Below are 20,551 nucleotides of genomic sequence, written 5' to 3'. Positions count from 1 at the left end.
AATCTAACCAGGGATGTAAAAGACCTATACAAAGAAAACTACAAAACACTACTGCAAGAAACCAAAAAAGATCTACATAAATGGAAAAACATACCCTGCTCATAGACAGGTAGACAACATTGTAAAAAGGTCAATTCTACCCAAAGCAATCTACAAATACAATGCAATCTTGATCCGAATACCAACAGCAATCTTTAATGAGATGGAAAAACTAATCATTAACTTTATACGGAAAGGAAAGAGGCCCTGGATAAGTAAAGCACTATTGAAGAAAAAGAATAAAGTTAAGAGGCCTCGCATTACCTGACCTCAGAACCTACTATACAGCTATGGTAGTCAAAACTGCCCAGTACGGGTACTATGACAGACACACTGATCAATGGAACAGAATCGAGAACCCAGATGTAAATCCATCCATGTACAATCACCTGATTTTCAATAAAGGCCCAAAGTCCATTAAATGGGGAAAAGTTAGTCTTTTTAACAAATGGTGCTGGCAAAACTGGATGTCCATCTGCAAAGGAAATGAAACAGGACCCATACCTTAACACCATACACAAAAACTAATTCAAAATGGCTCAAAGACCTAAATATAAAACCAAAAACCATAAAGATCATAGAAGAAAAAATAGGGTCAACGCTAGAGGCCCTAATATACAGCATTAATAGGATACAAATTGTAACTAACAATACACAAACACCAGAAGATAAACTAGATAAATGGGATCTTCTAAAAATTAAACACTTATGCTCATCAAAAGCCTTCAACAAAAGAGTAAAAAGAGAACCTATAGACTGGGAAAAATTTTTTGGCTATGACAAATCTGACAATGGTCTACTCCCTAAAATCTATAGGAAAATCCAACATCTCTACAACAAAAAGACAAATAATCCAAATTAAAAAATAGGCAAAGGATATGAACAGGCACTTCACCAAAGAAGACATTCAGGTGGCTAACAGACACTGGAGGAAATGCTCACGATCACTAGCCATTAGAGAAATGTAAATCAAAACTACAATGAGATACCATCTCACCCAGACACTACTGGCATGAATCAAAAAAAAAAAAGCAACAGAAAATAACAAATGTTGGCGAGGCTGTAGGAAGATTGGAACTCTTATGCACTGCTGATGGGAATGCAAAATGGTACAACCATTTTGGAAAACGATATGGAGCTTCCTTAAAAAGCTAGAAATAAAAACACCATACGATCTAGTTATCCCACTCCTAGGAATATATCCTAGAGAAATAAGAGCCATCACACGAATAGACATATGCACACCCACGTTCACTGCAGCATTATTCACAGTAGCAAAAAGATGGAAATAACCTAAGTGCCCATCAACAGATGAATGGATAAACAAACTATGGTACACAGACACAACGGAATATTACGCCAACAATAAGAACAATGATAAATCTGTGAAACATCTCACAACATAGATGAATCTGGAGGGCATTGTGCTGAATGAAATAAGTCAGTCACAAAAGGACAAATACTGTATGAGACCACTATTATAAAAACTCATGAAAAGGTTTACACACACAAAGAAACAATCTTTGATGGTTACAAGGGAGGGAAGGGGTGGAGGGAAAAACACTAACTAGACAACAGATAAGTGGTAACTTTGGTGAAGGGTAAGACACAATACTGGAGAAGTCAGCACAACTTGACCAAAGCAAGGTCATGGAAGCTTCACAGACACATCCAAACTCCCTGAGGGACTGAAATGGGCTGAGGGTTGGGGACCATGGTTTCGGGGGACATCTAGCTCAACTGGCATACAGTTTATAAAGAAAATGTTCTACATCCTACTTTGGTGAGTAGCATCTGGAGTCTTAAAAGCTTGTGAACAGCCATCTAAGATATTCCACTGGTCCTATCCCTTATGGAGCAAGGGAGAATGAAGAAAACCAAAGACACAAAGGAAAAATTAGTCCAAAGGACCAAAGGGTTAATGGACCACAACTACCACAGCCTCCACCAGACTGAGTCCAGCATAACTAGATGGTGCCCCGCTACCAACATCTACTTCTCTTACAGGGATCACAATAGAGGGTCCTGGACAGAGCTGGAGAAAAATGTAGAACAAAATTCTAGCACACAAAAAAAGACCAGACTTACTGGTCTGACAGAAACTGGAGAAACCCTGAGAGTATGGCCTCCAGACACCCTTTTAGCTCAGTAATGAAGTCACTCCTGAGGTTCACCCTTCAGCCAAAGATTAGACAGGCCCATAAAACAAAACGAGACTTAATGAGCACACCAGCCGAGGGACAAGGATGAGAAGGCAGGAGGGGACAATAAAACTGGTAACGGGGAACCCAAGGTCAAGAAGAAGTGAGTAGTGACATGTTGTGGGGCTGGCAACCAATGTCACAAAACAATATGTGTATTAATGAGAAACTAATTTGCTCTGTAAACCTTCACCTAAAGCACAATTAAAAGAAAAAAAGTATAGAAACCAACATTCATTGGTGGTTATGGGGTGGGAAGGGGAAAGTATGCTTTAGAACTTAGAGACTTGTTACTTTTGGTGATGGGAAATGTGGCTCTGAGTGTGGAAGTAGTGAGCACAGCACTACCATAGTAAAGACGAGTGTTTGAGCACACAAAAGAGAATGTTGACAAACTGATAAATGTAACTAATGTCAACAAACAATTTATGTGGAAATTTGTTAAAAAAACAACATTGGGGGGATATATAATTTTGCAACAGTAATAACAACCATATGCAACCATAAATGTACGTATACATATGTATAAGAAAGCATATATACATTTATGGATGTGCATGTATAGGTGTAACTGTAGGCATATGTATATACATGTTTATGTGTACTGCATATATTTTCAAATACAAAATAAAACACATAGGGGGCACAGTTATGAATACTTCCTAGACACAACCAAACACCTAACGGGATTGGTATACTGGGTTTGAGGGCTTAGGACCATAGTTTCATGGGGCAACCAGGTCAACTGGCACAATACAGTCCATAAAGACAATGTTCTACATCCTCCTTTGGTGAGCACTGTCTGGGGTCTTACAACCTTGTGAGTGACCATCTAAGATACAACTATTGGTCTCTACTTGTCTGGAGCAAAACAGAAAGAAGGAAACCAAAGACTCAAAGAAGAAACTAGTCTACAGAACCAGTAGTCTACATGAATAACATCACCTACCTTGAGACCAGAAGAACTACATGGTGCTGGTCTACCACTACCGACCGTTCCGACCAGAGACTCAATAGATGGTCCTCGTTAGAATGCAAGAAAAATGAACAAAACTCAAGTTCCTAAAAAAAGGACAGACTTACTGGACCAGTAGAGACTAGATGAAGCCCTGAGACGATTGCTCTGAGATACTCCTTTAATTTGGAACTCAAACCACTCCCAGAGGTCACCTTTCAGCCAAATGACAGACTGGCCCATAAAATAAGTAATATCACCTGTGAGTACTGTGCTCCTCAAAATAATAGTCTGGATGAAACCAAATACTAAACATTTAACCTAGACCAAAGATGAGAAGACAAGGGGGGACAGGGAAAAAAGATTAATGGAAACAGAATAACCAAAATGGAAATAATGAGAATATTGATATACTGTGAAGAATGTAACCAATGTCACTGAACAATATGTATAGAAATTGTTAAATGAGCAACTAATTTCCTGCGGAAACTTTCACCAAAAATACAATAAAATATTAAAAAAAAAAGAAGCATTGGCAGGGTTGTGTTTCTTTTGGAGGTTCTAGGAAAGAATTTGTTTCCTTAACTTTTCCAGCTTCTACAGGTCACCTGTATTCCTTGGCTTGTGACTTCTTCCTCCACCTTCAACATCAGCAGTGTAGCATCTCCAAATCTCTCTTTATGACCTCTGGTTCCATCATCATATCTCCTTTTTCTGACTTTGACTCTCCTGCTTCTTTCTAAGTACCTATGCAATTACACTGAGCCCCCACGGATAATCCAGGATAATCGTCCCATTCGAATTCTTAATCACATCTGCAAAGTCCCTTCGACAGATTTTGGAGATTAGGATGTGGACATCTTTGGGAGACCATTATTCTGCCTACCACAAAGAGTGAGGATATATCACGGGACAGATGCAAAACACCACTTGCAAGGTTTTCCACTGCTATAAATCAGTACCGCTCATAATCAGCAGTTCAGAGAGGCCCAAGGTTACCTGCCATGCAAAATGAAAGTGGACAGAGGATCAAATTTCTTTCTGACATGGTAGACCACAGCTCCCATGGTAGGAGGTCAGACATTGTCAAATCACATATGTGAAACAGAAATTGGACAAAATAGAAAACTGGACATGAGAAACTAGCTCAGGTAGTGTGGCTCCACAATATACAGAATAGAAAATACATTAATTTATTGAGATTGCACACAATCTGGTCCCCTCCTCACCCCCTTCAGGGTGCTGACTTGGTAATACAAACTTACATCCACCAGCTTAAGATATGAGAAGGGAATTCTAAATAATATTTGTAGACAACGAAGGCATTCAGTGAGAAATCAGCCTAACCTGTTTTGGAGAAATATTTCAGACCTTAATAGAATTTTCTTTGTTCCAAGAAACGTAAATGGCCAAAATTGGACTGCAGAAACCTAACTTGAGTCCTGTGAAAAAAGTCTGCAATATAAAAAAGGGAGAACATAGCATGCAAAGAGGCAGAGGAAAAAAAAAAGTTGCCAGGAACAAAGATGATAGTATTTGCTTTATTCTTTCTATTGAATTTCTAAAATAACAGACTTTGTGAAGTATGCTACTAGATGAGTGATAAAACAAAGGCAGAGAAGAGGGATGTAATTAAAACGTAGGCAGGAATAAAAGGATAAGATAGGGAAATAATGTAAGGAAACAAATAATGCAATAGCAGACTTAGAAAATGAATGAGAAGCAGTAAACAATGACAGAAAAGGAGATACTGAGGACAAAGGATGGAACTCTAATATATAAGGAGAACGAAGTATTGAAAAATAGTATAAACAGAACATAAGCAACCAAGGCTATATCAAATAAAAACCTTTCTGATACAAAGATCAACTTAGATATGCATATTAAAAAGGCTCATTAGGTACCACAAAAAATTAAAGTAAAGAGGCCAACATCTAAACAAATCCTGATACGATTTGAAATTCAAGGTTAAAAAAGTTGTAAGTTACCCTTGCTAGACAAAAAAAAAAGAAAAGAAAAAGTTTACCCACAAATATTTTTCTCCCATTTTCCCTAATCATAAATGCTAGAAAACAATGAATTAACATCTGTAGTTTTAGGGGAAGAAAAGGTTGACCTAGGCTAAACTGCTATTCATGTGCAAGGACAAAAAAAGGCACAATCTCAAAATGCAAGTGTTCAAAAAGAAGTCATGAAGAATATTATTGATATATTGTTTAATGAAAAGAGCAAAGTGAGAAAGAAAATGTAGAACACATTCCCATCTGGATCATGTATGTATAAAAAAACCAAACACATTGCCATCAAGTCATTCCAACTCATAGGGGCCTTCCAGACAGAGCAGAACTGCCCCATGGGGTCTCCAAGGCTGTTAAATTTTTACCGACACAGACTGCCACATCTTTCTCCTGCTGAGTGGCTGGTGGGTTCGAACAACCAACCTATCAGTTAGTAGGCAAGCACTAACCACTGCCTATGTATAAATATGTTTCAATGGGTATAGAAAATGCTGTAAAATGATAAACACCAAATTGTTATGAATGGTTATTTCTACAGAATAGTGTGTGGAGAGTGCCTTTTGATTTTATGTATTTGTAAACTATTTGATTCTTTTGCATAAATATATGTATTACCACTATATTTTTTAAACAGTCATCTTAATATTTAAAGAGCATCTCTGGTATCCTTGTTGCAAAAAATTTATCAATGTTGCCTTTGAATAACAGAGATGAATCAAGGTAAAGAACACAATAATGGGAAAGCCAAAGTATAAAATGATTTTTGGTGAGCACTGAAACGCTCAATATAAAATTAATTCTAAATAATTACTGTAAATTTAGAAACAAAAAGCTATTGTGTGAAAAAGAAATACGTACTATAAACAGTCCTAATTTCCACATTTTAAACATGAGATAGCTAATAGACTTATTTTTCTTTCTTGATGCTGAAACTTTGAAAAATAGAGGATGATCAAGTATGTTCTACAAAAAATTAGTCATTGGTAGCACTTAAAACATTCTACAAACCATCAAACAACAAAGACAACATTTCTCCCAAAACTAAAGATACATGTGTTTGTGCGTGTGTGTGCGTGTGTGTGTGTGTGTATACATATAAAATAGCAAGGGTATATAAAAAACACAAAACAAGACAAAGCATATACTGTATGATTCCTATTTTAAAGAGGGAAAAGAGTAAGTACGCACATATAAGCATTGGGGGAAAAAGACTGGAAGGACATATACCAAATCATTATAACCGGTTAACTTTAGGTGGTAAAGTCTGTTGGTGATTTATATTATCTTAACGTGTGTTTTCCTGTATTTTCTATGAAAACTTTTTTTTTTTTTTTTTTGGTAGAGTTATATGCACAGCAAACAACATGCCTAAAATGTCATTTAGCAAACAAACAACAAGCCAGTATTCCAAGAGCTGGACAATTTAAGCTTCATCTTTAACCTCAACTACATTTCATGAGAACCTACGTCTTCCAAATTTCTTGGCATAGACAAGTGAGCACCCCCAGCGCTGCATCCGTTTGTTGAAACATCTCAACTGGAATTTTGTCAATTCCTGGAGCCTTGTTTTTAGCCAATGCCTTCAGTGCAGCTTGGACTTCTTCCTTCAATACCATTGGTTCTTAATCATATGCTACCTTATGAAATGGTTAAATGTTGACCAATTCTTTTTGGTACAGTGACTCTGTACATTCCTTCCATCTTCTTTTTTTTTTTCCAAAAAATTTTTTTAATCTTTTTTTAAACTGTGCTTTATTTATTTTTTTCCAGCTCAGTGTTAATGTTTTATTTTTTTCACATTTTTTATTGTATTTTAGATGAAGGTCTACAGAACAAACTAGCTTCTCGTTAAGCAATTAGTACACATACTGTTTTGTGACACTGGTTACCATCCCCACGACATGTCAACACTCTCCCCTTCTTGACCTTGGGTTCCCTATTACCAGCTTTCCTGTCCCCTCCTGCCTTCCAGTCTTGCCCCTGGGCTGGTGTGCCCCTTTAGTCTCGTTTTGTTTTATGGGCCTGTCTAATCTTTGGCTGAAGGGTGAACCTCAGGAGTGACTTCAGTACTGAGTTAAAAGGGTATCGGGGGCCACACTCTTGGGGCTTCTCCAGTCTCTGTCAGACCAGTAAGTCAGGTCTTATTTATTTTTTGTGAGTTAGAATTTTGTTCTACATTTTTCTCCAGCTGTCTGGGACCCTCTATCATGACCCCTGTTGAAGCAGTCAGTAGTGGTAGCCGGGCACCATCTAGCTGTGCTGGACTCAGTGTGGTGGAGGCTATATTTGTGGTCCATCAGTCATTTGGACTAATCTTTCCCTTGTGTCTTTGGTTTTCTTCATTCTCCCCTGCTCCATAAGGGGTACGAACAGTGGAGTATCTCAGATGGCTTTTTTATTGTGCGTTACATGAAGGTTTACAGAGCAAATTAGTTTCTCATTAAACAATTAATACACATATTGTTTTGACACTGGTTGCCAACCCCGTGACGGGTCAACATTCTCCCCTTCTTGTCTTAGGTTCCTCATTTCCATTCGTCCAGCTTTCCTGTCCCCTCCTACCTTATTGTCCTTGCCCCTGGGCTGGTGTGCTCATTTAGTCTTGTACACATAGGTTGAGCTACGTGCATTATTGTTCTTTTATGGGTCTGTCTAATCTTTGGCTGCAGGATGAACCTCAGGAGTGACTTCAGTACCGAGTTAAAAGGGTGTCTGGGGCCCTTCTATCTTCTTTTGATGCTTCCTGCACCATTCAATATTTTGTCCATAGAATCCTTCAATATTGCAACTTGAGGCTTGAATTTTTTCTTTAGTTCTTTTAGCTTGAGAAATGCCGAGTATGTTCTTCCCTTTTGGTTTTCAAACTCCAGGTCTTTGCATATTTCATTGCAATATTTTACTTTGTCTTCTAGCTGTCCTTTGAAATTTTCTGTTCAACAGCTCTTTTACGTCATCATTTCTTCCATCTGCTTTAGCTACTCTATGTTCGAGAGCAAATTTCAGGGTCTCTTCTGACATCCATTTTGGTCTTTTCTTTCTTTCCTGTCTTTTTAATGACCTGCTTTCTTCATGTGTAATGTCCTTGATGTCATCCCACAACTTGTCTGGTCATTAGTGTTGAATGTGTCAAATCTACTCTTGAGATGGTCTCCAAATGCAGGTGAGATATGCTCAAGGTTGTATTTTGGCTGTCATGGACTTTTTTTTTCTTCAGCTTCAGCTTGAAATTGCATATGAGCAATTGATGGTCTGTTTTGCAGTTGGCCCCTGGCCTTGTTCTGACTGATGATATTGAGCTTTTCCATCATCTCTTTCCACAGATTTAGTCGATTTGATTCCTGTATCTTCCATCTCGTGAGGTCCGTGAGTACAGTTGCCGTTTATGTCGTTGAAAAAAGGTATTTGCAATGAATAGGTCGTTGGTCTTGCAGAATTCTATCATGCGACTCTGGCATCATTTCTGTCACGAAGGCCATATTTTAAAATTACAGATTCTTCTTCTTCGTTTCCAACTTTTGCATTCCAATCACCAGTAATTATCAAGGCATCTTGACTGCAGGTTTGATCAACTTCAGACTGCAGAAGTTGGTAAAAATCTTCAATTTCCTCATCTTTGTCATTAGTGGTTGGTGCGTAAATTTGAATAATAATTGTATTAACTGGTCTTCCTTGTAGGCATATGGATATTAGCCTATCACTGAGAGTGCTGTACTTCAGGACAGACCTTGAAATGTTCTTTTTGACAATGAATGTGATGACGCCATTCCTCTTCAACTTGTCATTCCCGGCATAGTAGATCAGATGATTGTGTGATTTGAAATGGCCAATACCAGTCCATTTCAGCTCATGAATGCCTAGGATATCGATCTTTATGCATTCCATTTCATTTTTGATGACCTCCAATTTTCCTAGATTCATAGTTCGTACATTCTATGTTCCTCCTTCCAACCTGAGTGGCTCATCTTCCAGTACTATACCAGACAATGTTCCGCTGCTATTCATAAGGTTTTCACAGGCCAATTTCTTCAGACGTAGACCGCCAGGTCCTTCTTCCTAGTCTGTCCTAGACTTCAGCTCTGCTGAAGTGTGTCCACCATGGCTGACCCTGCTGGTATTTGAAATACCAGTGGCACAGCATTCAGCATCACAGCAACATGCAAACCACCACGTTACAACAAACTGGCAGATGCGTGGTGGTTTAATGGGATAATGCATGTAAAGAGCTTAGCACAGTTCCTGGAACATAATCACTGACTGAAAAACCTTAACTTTTTTATTATTATCGTTCGGTTTACTTTCGCAATCACTTAACAGCATAACACTGCATAAAGGACATGGAGTTTTATTTGTTTTGCTTTCAGAATGGCTATGTATTACTCTGTTAAAGTCATTACAGACAAATTCATAAATATAAAAATTAGAATACCACAATGAACTCAATGTACCTATTATTCAGATTCAACAATTAAAAATATTTGGTAAACTTTGTTTCATTTATACTCCTGTCCATCATCCTCTCTCAGATTATTCTGAAGCAAATCCTAGACATCAAATCATTCATCAAAACATAGAGTCTGAAGTAATACAGACAAGGGTTCTAATCCCTAATTCACTTCCTTACTAGCTACATGACTTCGGTAAACTAATTAATTTCTCAGGGACTGTATTTAGGCGCCTAGGAGCCACTCAATAAGTGTAAAATCACTTTCCTGTCCCTCGTATGTTCTAATTGGTTTCAATATCTGTGCTGTTTCTCTCAAAATGTAATCAGTTCTACCCGACTGCTTTTACTCTAATCTGTACTCTTTTTATCTTACTTCTGGATAACTCCAATAGTAACTTGTTTTCTCATCTCTTGCTCAACTTATACCTGGGGTTTCTACTGTGGTTTGGGAAAGAATGCAAAGGCTCTCCTCTTCTAGGATAGTCACAATATACACTAGACTATTAAAAACTATGAGAAGTCTTGCAATAATGGGTTCTGTTTAACATTGCTTTACATGGCTTTATCCTAACTTATATGACCATAAAACTCTTTTTCACCAAGAATTAAGAACCTACAAAACTAGAGTTCCATATACAGTAAAACCTGCTAAAGCAACAACCTGTGTAAGGTAGACACCTGTCAGAGAAGGAAAACTCAAGTATGTTCCACTAATAGCAATAGACAAGTGGTAAGACTGCACCCTGTCAAAGGCAGAAAACTTGCGAGACCTGGAAAAACAACGCAGCCCCACTGAGTTCTGGCTCCCACAGGTTTTACTGTAACATGCCTGGGAAATACAATTATACGCTGATGCCAAATCAGTGCTCCTAAAGCAATGCCTTCATAGGGATACTACCGTTCAACAAAATTTCAAGAGCTCCTTACTACTTACAGGCTCAAATTAACTTCTGTTGCTACTCACATCTTTGTACGTGCCACAAACTCTCCCAAACTAGGAGGATATTTGCCTTATGTCTGGATCTCCCATGTTTTGTGGTCAAGACAGTGTAATGGAGACATGCTCAGTAAATATCGGTTGAATGAGCATCAAGGCTGACCAAACATGTGACTAATTTTAACCAGTAATGAAACTGCTCATGTTGTTGCTACCGACAAGTCCAGTCCACTTCTTAAGCCATTTTATATTTCCTAGTAGTGAACACCCCATGCATCTGACAGTTTGTCGTACTGTGGTACAAAGGCATTCGACTTTGTGGATCATAACAAATTACGGATAACATTGCGAAGAACAGGAATTCAAGAACACTTAATTGTGCTCAGAGGACCTGTACACAGACCAAGAAGCAGTCGTTCGAACAGAACGAGGGGATACTGCGTGGTTTAAAGTCAGGAAAGGTGTGAGTTAGGGTTGTATCCTTTCACCATTCTTATTCAATCTGCATGCTGAGCAAATAATCCGAGAAGCTGGACTATACAAAGAACACAGCATCAGGACTGGAGGAAGACACATTAACAACCCGCGATATGCAGATGACACAATCTTGTCTACTGAAAGTGAAGAGGACTTGAAGCACTTACTGATGAAGATCAGAGACCACAGCCTTCAGTATGGATTACACCTCAACATAAAGAAAACAAAAATCCTCACAACTGGACCAATAAGCAACATCATGATAAAGGGAGAAAATACTGAAGTTTTCAAGAATTTCACGTTACTTGGATCCACAATCAACGTCCACAGAAGCAGCAGTCAAGAAATCAGGTGACGTATTGCGTTGGGCAAATCTGCTGCAAAAGACCTCTTTAAAGTGCTAAAAAGCCAGAATGTCACTTTGAGGACTAAGGTGTGCCTGACCTAAGCCATGGTATTTTCAATTGCCTCATATGCACGTGAAAGCTGGACAACGAATAAGGAAGACCAAAAAAGAATTGATGTCTTTGAATTACGGTGTTGGCGAAGAATACGGAATATAACACAGACTGCCAGAAGAACAAACAAGTCTGTCTTGGAAGAAGTCCAGCCAGAATGCTCCTTAGCAGTAAGGATGGTGAGACTTTGTCTCACATACTTTGGACAAGTTATCAGAAGGGACCAGTCCCTGGAGAAGGACATCATGCTTGGTAACGTAGAGGGTGAGTGAAAAACAGGAAGACCCTCAATGAGATGGACTGACACAATGGGCTCAAGCATAGCAACAATTGTGATGATGGTACAGGACCAGGCAATGTTTTGTTCTGTTGCATATAGGGTTTCTATGAGTTAGAACCGACTAGATGACACCTAACAACAACAGTAGTGAACACCAGAAGTAGGAGGAAAAGTGTACTTGTTTATTTTTTCAGATTTCTAAAGGTCAAGAGTTCAAGATTCCCTGACACATCATGCTAATTTTCTAGGTCAGCCAGGGAGATGACCCGTAAGAGTTTATCATCACTTTTCACTTTTCTCTTAAGCCTTGGTTCCTTTTTGATAAAATGAAGGTACTAGTATCTACACAGCACACTTATTGTGAGGACTTAAAGACATACTACATTAAAGTGCCTAGCTCAGGGACAGACACATGGTAGATACTTGAGATGTTATTTTTCCCTACCACGGGCAACAGTGAAGCAGAGTAAAAGGAGAACGAAGGTGGGTTACATTTTATATAGGGTAGCCCGGAAGACCTCTCTAAGAAGGTGACATTTAGAAGGGAATGTGAGAACCACACAGCTTTCTGGGGGCAGAGCATTTTAGGTCAAGAGAGAAGCAAGTGTAAAGACTCTCAGGCATGAGTGCTGGCTTGTTTCAGGAACAGCAAGGACGCCAATGTGACTAGAGCATATTGGGTAGGAGGAAAGCAGTAGGAGCCGAAGTCAGAGAGTTAGGGGGTAAAGGTTGGGTCAAATCATGAAGGGCTTTGTAGGCTGCTGTAAAAACTTTAGCTTTTACTCTAAGTGAGAGGAGCAGCCATCAGAAGGGTTGGAGCAGAGAACTGACACAACCTTGTGGTTGTTGTTGTTGGATGCCATCAAGTCAATTGCAACTCACAGAGACCCCATGTGACAGAGCAGAACTGCCTCATAGGGTTTTCTAGGCCGTAATCTTTACGGAAGCAGACTGCCAGGTCTTTCTCCTGTGGAGCTACTGGGTGGGTTTGAATTGTCAAGCTTTTGGATAGCAGCCAAGCACTTAACCATTGTGCCACCAGGGCTCCTGACATCTTTCTGATGTTTTGAAAAGATCATTTTAGTTGCTGTGTTAAAAACAGACTGGAGGGTAGGGAAGGAGGATAGGAAAGGAGAAGGAAGGTACTAGAGAGACCAGTAAGAAGGCATTTCAGTGAATGGGACTAGGGTTATAGTGGTAAAAAAGTTATATCTGCATGTATTTTGAAGGTAAAGAAGACATGATGTGCTGATGGATCAGATGTGGAGGTGTGAGAAAAAGAGAGAGCCAAGAATAACCCCAAGAAGTCTGATGTGAGCAACCAAAAAGTCCAAGTTGCCGTTTACCAAAATGGGGAAGATTGAAGGAAGAATAGGTTTGGCGGAGATATTCAGGAGTTTGGATTTGGGAAGGGTTAAGTTTGAGACAGCTATTTTTCAACACTTGAAGTGGTGACCTACTTAGTCTCAATAAGCTGCAACCGTCTACGAATCACCAGCAGGGACTGAGGGTATGGACTGCTGGCTTTGTGTTCTCTCTAGCCAGATCACACTCTTAGTTATCTGACACTAAACCTGGCAGAGCTGATGAGAAGATGGGGCTTGGGAAGTCTAAAGTTGGTTAGGACTCCTCCCTTATCCTTCACTAAAAGGACAGTTAACCCAACAGCCAACTCCCAAAGGCATTCTCTGGAGTGAAGTTCACCTTGTGATCACAGAAAAATAGCGCTAGGATCCCCTGGCCCAAGCCATGGTTATCCAGTTTCTTTTAACATCTTCTACAAAGCTAACAACTTGTTAGCTGTCCTCAGCCTTGCACGCTACAACTCTCCATTATTCTCTCCTTCTGAGACTAGAAGAACAGGATTTCACTCCAAGTTTTTGTTGGAAAAGCATAAGATGAGTATTCCTTTTGGGAAAGAGAGGTTCTCATTCCCAAGATCCATTAGCCATTAAATGCATCCAAAGAGTATGTGGTTTTGTTACGTTAATGTCTAGAGCCTTTATCTACTTACAGAAATTTAACCAAAGGAAATAACCTTGGGTATATGCAAAAATTTTGCTACAAGGAATCAATTAACTGTTTATAATAGTGAAAAAATTGAGAACATTCTTAGTTGAAGAAGGCAAAGGTTGGTTAAAATAAATTGTAGAATATGAAAGAATACTAAGCGGTCATAAAAAATGGTTCTGTATAAGAATATATTAAAAAATATTAAGTGAAAAAAGCAGATTACAAATAGTACGAATAGCATGACCTCCATTTTTGTTAGAAAAATTACTAATAATGTGTATATATACTAAAAGTTAAGTATGGATCACATATGATCAGAAAAATAATAGTGATGTTACCTCTGGGTAGTAAGATCATAGATAAATTTTCTTCCTTTTCCTTTTCTGTATTTTCCAAATTTTCTACAGTCAACATACTCTCTTATATACTAAAAACAAATTTTTTAAAATTTATATTCAATATGAAATCTCTCATATTTGCACTTCACATTTGGAATTTAGTTTTTACTATCTCTTGACTTTTTTTTTTTTGAACATCTACCTATGTCCCTAATATAATTCATCTAGGTCAAAAGACTTCCTCCTGAGAAGCCATCTGTGAGACTCCTCCTCCTGAGAAGCCATCTGTGAGACTCCTCTCCAAAGACCGCCCCACCAGGGGATGTGATGCTAACAATTCTGCAAAGAAGTCAGCCAGAGGGTACTCTAGCCTGAGCACAGAAGACTCTCTCCTAGGGTCTGTGGGTACAACTTCCCCAGTCTAGTAACTGCTACTAGAACAGGAAATGCGAAGCAGAACGGACTGCCCTATTCTCCACCTGGATGAAGACCCAACTGTTAAGCAGAAACTAAGAGCTCCATAGTCCCCACCAGGGCAACAGGGAATGAGCTTTGTTTTCTATAAACAGACAAGAAAAAAGTTCAGGTTAAAACACAGTCCCTAGAGGAAGGAAAATAGAAACCAGGCAGCGGGGAACGCTTCATATTCCTAAAAGCTTTTTTTGTAAGTTAACACATGGTGTCTGCTTCTCTCTAGTCACCTATTTATCACTCTCCTCCTTAGAGAAGGGAAAAAGCCCTGGCTGTTTTCCTAGCGCAGAGTTTTGTGGCTGGGGGGAAGGAGGAAGGGGGGAGGAAGGAGGGTGCTTTAAGCATGATGCAAACCATTTGGAGCTGAGTGAGAGCACTGCCAACACAAGCTGCACTATTTAAACAAGTGAGGAAATGATCGTATATACAACATGCCAGCGAGCACACACACACACACCAAAGGAAGTCGAGAGGGCTTTTTTTCAGGACACAGAGCTGGATGTCAGCGGCTAAAAGGTCGATATTTTCCCTTAACACCCTTCTCAATGACTTAATCATGTTCCGTTTGCACAGAAAACTTCCCAAGAATAAAAAAAGTCTGGAGAATTAAGAGGAGGGGTGAATGAGGCGGGATGTTTGGCCTGGGGCTGACCTTATCCGAGGTTTTCTCCACGTAGCAGGGGTCCTGAGGGGCAACCAGCAAGGGGACAAAGCCCGAGAGAAGTCGATCCTCTTCCAGGATAAGAAGAGTGAGGTCATCGTCCGGGTCCTTGTACAGTGGCACCTCAGACTGATTCACTGCAGTCAATATGTTACAGAAATCAGCCAGTGTCGACCATACATCCACAGCAAGCCTGTGAGAAATGAGATAAGAGAAGAAGAGCAGCTCTAAAAAGGGAACAGTTAATGTTGTCTAGGGCTGGCATCTGCCAGAAAAATCTTACCCAAAAAGCTAAGATCCAAAATTGTGTCCATGGCAGCAATCTGGTGTGTGTGTGTTGTGTCCCTCTATATAAAGTTGAAATTGATTAGGGAAATTTTTAAAACCCTAACCAGAGAGGAAAAAGAATTTAGAGAATCAGTTGCCTAATGCAGGCCCTGTCACCTTTCCAGACAGTGTGCCTGGGACACTTACTCAAACACTCTAAACACCCAGTGCCTGAGGCAGCTCCCAGAATCCCCCCACTCCTGTGCAGCCAAGTACATGCCACACAGACATCAAAAGAGTGCCAATCTCTCCCCCTCCAGCACAGCTACAGAGCATTCAGTCACACTGCAGAGAGAGTCATGTGGTTTTTGCCCCCTACAATACTTTAGAAACTCTTCCCTATATACAAAGCAGGAAAACAGACAAATAACATCCCCCCCAAAAAAAAACTATTACAATCCTGGCCCACCAAAATCCTCCCCAGAAAGGTAAAGCCCTCCATGTATTTCAGCAAATGAACTTGGATCAGTGTTGTCTTGGCCATCCCATTCCTTCTCCTTTCCCTCATTGTGGAATGGTTGGAATACAACGTGAACAACTATGTGGTTTGCCTGGGACCGTCCCAGTTTTAATACTGCAAGCTTTACATCCCCAGAAGCCCCTTTGTTATTGTTAGGTGCTGCTGAGTTGGTTCCGACTCATAGAGACCTGGGCAAATTGGAACTGTTGGTCACTCTGATTGTATATCCCCAGGTCCTGTTTGAACCTGAGCAGAAATCTTGAAAACGCAAAGGCTGCCTCCCCCCAGTTCAAACTCCATGGCAAAATTATAAAAAGAAAGTTCATTTCTCTGTCGCCATCGTTTGTCAAAAATCTGCTGTGGTTCAAACCCCAGCTTTGGTGAGTGTTACGGCTCCATATAGCTTTCTTTTTGCCTACCCAGGGTGTAGCTCGAATAGTCAAACTGTGGTCAGATACAGGTCCTGCCAAGTCTACAGACTGGGCTTTCTTCTCCAGAGGACCACCGAAATCAGGGAGTCTGGAACAGGGCGCAGTACCCTATGGACACTAAGTTCTACCCAGGAGGAGTCAGATGCATAGGACAATTACAGATAAAAGCTTCACAATTAAGTTAAAGAGGTGGAGTGGCAAAGAGAGCTGTTAAGAATGAGCATGAGCTACATCCTGGAACCTCCCCAGTGGAGTTACTGCGCATGAGCCCTATCTGCTGAGGAGGGGCCTCACACCTAAGCAATTTGTTTCTCCTGCAGACTAGGAACCTTTAGGAGGTGGTAGAAATGATGACATTCAAGGTACATGCCACTGAAGGCGATGCTAGGGAAGAAAGTGGGGTAGAGGTATGGGGACTCCCTGACTGGCTCCAGGTGGAAAGAGGCTGCACTGGTTTATTTACTGTAATCACCACTCTAGGAAAAGGCAATAAAATGAAACATCTTGTTTTCAAGAGTGTCCTGGGAACCAGGCGGAACACAGCCCCATTAATCACACAATGGCACATAATCAACACATGTGTACTGCAGAAGTCACTCACTTCACAGGCTTTGCCCAGGAAAAAGAACATGTTTGGGAAGAATCACCGGAGGGGCGAGAGTTTTCTAAAGCCACTCTCTGCACAGACACCGACAACCAGACTCATTCACAAAGCTCCATCTTTTGGCTCAGCCGGGTTTGGCTGTCAGAAATGTTTAAATATGGAAAAAAATAAACAGTTGCAACACGTTTCTGTACAGAGCTCTGCCTGAGCTCCTTTGTGATGTAATGGGAAACGCCGCATTCAGGCTACCAGCTGTAGAATAAACAGAACTTCAAGGGTTAAAAGGAACTGAACTTTCCACGACCCCATCTGCAGAGAAGAAAATAATAAGAGGAATGATGCACTGCCCCACAGCTCTGATAGTTTATCCTCCGGTCCCGGCTGCAGAGACAAGCACCGGATGTGATAGGGCTGCTCAGGGCCGCCTCCGAGGTTAGTGCTGCCCATGGGAGACACACAGGGAGGTTCTTCCAGCTCCCCGCTTCCTCCCCCGGTGCCCTGCTGGCCACTTGAGCCCACTGCCAGAGTCTGATCCCACAGCACTGGTGAGCTTTGGCCAACAGGCACTGCTCTGCTGCAGAGCAGCAATTTGGAAAATAAACAGGAAAGACGACAGTGAGAAGGAAGAAGGTGAAAAGTCTCCCAGCTGAATTCTTGGCTTGGGGGCCCTGGTTGGTGCCGTGCAGGTCAAGGCTGCTGCAGGACGTGGTGGGGTGGGGGAGGGGTGTGGGCAGCAGTGTCCCCAGCCAGGGAGAGGCGGCAGAAAATTCCCCATGGCTGCCACAGTGGGAGGCCCCACATCCCTCTCTCATCCTCCCACCTCTACCATCTTGGATCCAAGATGAAGAAATATGTGGTACCATGTGGTTCCCATTACTATGCTCTCCTATCCCCTAAGGCTCAGATATATCAAAACGGACTCCTCCCAGAGACTGCTGGCCACCACTAGAGACTCCTGCCCACATCTACCTTTTGCCCATTCGCAACCACCTTGTGCCAAGCCCTTAAGGCTCACTACAAAAATGAGGTAGATGGGAGTGCCCACCCCACTCTGATTTGTAAGACAGCAGTTGGTGCTAAAAGACATAGGAAGTACCCTGGGTGGTCCTTGAAAGGTCAATGAAAGGTCATTTTTGCCCTCATGCATTCTGAGGGGTCCTGTATTTGATCTCTGATTCTGAGGGGCTGCTTTCTTCTGGTGTCTCAGTGGAACTGCTCAACCCAGTTCACACTTCTTCATCAGTTACCTCCTATCTCACTGAACACCACAGACACAAACACAACCAAATAGGCACCTATGGGCCATAACAATGACTCTTTATGGGGGGTGGGGGAGTGCGGAGTGTCAAGAAACTAATACGAGAAGGAAGAGGTACTCAGAAAACTAGGTGAGCTGCCTGAACTCCAAAGTTAAGATATCTGCAAGAGGATGAGGTCTCTTCTGGAATCTGGGCAACATCACCTCAGCTTAACCCAATCAGGCCCCTGGCTGGAAGGTCAGTTCCATGGGTGAACACAGGGTTTCCTGTCTGAGTAGAGGGAAAAAGCTTAGCTTTTTCCTGCCTTAGTTCCTTATCCCAACTAGGAGCACCTTCCAACCTTCACCCTACAGCAATGCTAAGGACTCAAAGTTGGCCTGACCCTAAGGAGCCTAAAGTCAAATTTGAGTGTCTATGAGGAGCTTTAAACAGCATATAACCTTCTGGAAATGCTTGGGAAATGACTCCCCAAAGTTTTTCAGACACCTCAACCACCTCTGGTTCTAAATGGACCCTCCAGAGTAGCTATGGCCTTGGATAAGTCCCTCTGGCTTGTTCTAGTCCCAACTCATACTTTGGGGAAGCTCCCAGAGCCCACAAAATCCCACTAAAGTTAAGGTGCACTCTTCATCAAGCAGACACAAAGCAGCCAGAGAATATGAAACTGTGTCCAATGAGCTAAGTTTATGGCTCTCAGAATGGTGGCAAGGGAGTCTCTCAGCAGCTGCGATGTGATTAGTGAGCCTGGATCAGCAGTTACTGGGTGACCCACTGGCCCAACCCCACAGAACACACCACACACCAGGAAAGCAGACCCCTGGCTGGGGACTGAAAGCCAGATCCTAGCTTGGGGCAGACCAGCAGTGGCTAGTTAGAGGTATACATTCAGGACCAAGGCTCGCTCACTTCCCCACAGACATGTATTCACTCACTCCACCAGCAAAGGAAAAAAATAAGAGTTAATTTACTTTTTATTGCCTCAGAATTCCAAGGTTTAATGTAGCTGTCAGTGTGAGTGCAGTGCAGCTGCTGGCCGATACAATGCAGCCCAGGCCAGCCCAGGTGACTGGGGAAACACATTTCACAGAAATGAACCAACACACACTCTTGGCTGGTTGTTTGGGGGATATTGACTTGGGGAATCAGATTAACCCTTCAGGCCGGGGTTAGTGCTGCAAACAGCATTAGAAAAACAGCTCAGTCCAGGCAACTGAGAAGCTTTGCTCTCAGGTGGGCTAGTGGGTTTCCGTGTTTCTAAAATTTTGGACTTTTCTAATACAGGATGTTACCCAACTACAACACACTCTGAAAGATTAAGGCGTGAGACATGTGAGGCCTGTTATACCACAACAATCCATCTCCTTGCCTAGAACTCAGAAAGGAAGGCAGATCTGATAGCTTTATAGGGAAGAGGTCAGGTGGGACGTTTTTGCAAGCTCCAACCAGGGCGGGGCTGAGGGAGGGAGATAGTTTGGAAAGAGTGGAGTGCTAAGGCCCGACCAAGGTTCAGTCCATCTTTCTGGCAAGCCTAAGGAGGATGGAGCACTCAGACACCCCTTCATATTTTTACTGGGGGAACAGGCTGACTGGTGATTAATATCAAGTACAATGACCCCATGTTACAAGCCTGCAGGGGCCTGTGGAGGTGGCCATTTCCTGTGTAATACCAGCTTGTTTAAACACTAACATTCAAACTCCACAGCTGCAGAACAAACCCGGAAAGAGTTGAGTGAGAAGAAGCCCTGCATTGTGTTTCAGAGCTATGGAAGATCAGAGAAGCAGTACAGATGGGAAATGAGTTGGGTCCTTTGGTTCCTGGGGTGAGGAGATCTGGAAATATAGCCAAGATGGCACAGTAACTAGGCACAAGGAAACTGAAAGAGAGAAGGCCCACGGACTACAGATACAAAGGGGAGAAATGAGAAACATAACGAGAAATGCTCCTAAGATATGTAATATCTTCTTTTTTTAAACTTGTCCCCGTGGACCACTATATCCTAGCTACAACTCTCCACATAAGGTTTGGTGGCCAACGTAAGAACAGCATTGCCCTGAAAGACTTCCCACCCAACTGTAGAAAACTGCAGGAGGTGAGCCGCTAACAGCAGAAATGACCTGAATCCAAAAGTTAGCTAGAGTTAAAAGAATAGTATTTGGGCTTAAAAAGGCTTAGCAGGC

General features: G+C 41.5%; 1 protein-coding gene across 2 annotated transcripts in view; it reads right to left on the bottom strand.

Annotated features, from left to right (window-relative positions):
- The window catches only part of SMG6 (SMG6 nonsense mediated mRNA decay factor), a 239,658-nt gene that overhangs the window by 103,541 nt on the left and 115,566 nt on the right, over nt 1-20,551 (bottom strand). For both annotated transcript variants that reach the window (XM_023731155.1, XM_004376149.2), the window contains exon 13: nt 15,284-15,485. In XM_023731155.1, the coding sequence (XP_023586923.1) occupies nt 15,284-15,485 (202 nt within the window). The remainder of the gene's footprint in view (nt 1-15,283; nt 15,486-20,551) is intronic.

Source organism: Trichechus manatus, unplaced genomic scaffold (assembly GCF_000243295.1).
Source record: "Trichechus manatus latirostris isolate Lorelei unplaced genomic scaffold, TriManLat1.0 scaffold00040, whole genome shotgun sequence".
Lineage (NCBI taxonomy): Eukaryota > Metazoa > Chordata > Mammalia > Sirenia > Trichechidae > Trichechus > Trichechus manatus.
This window is presented reverse-complemented; position numbering and strand designations above follow the sequence as displayed.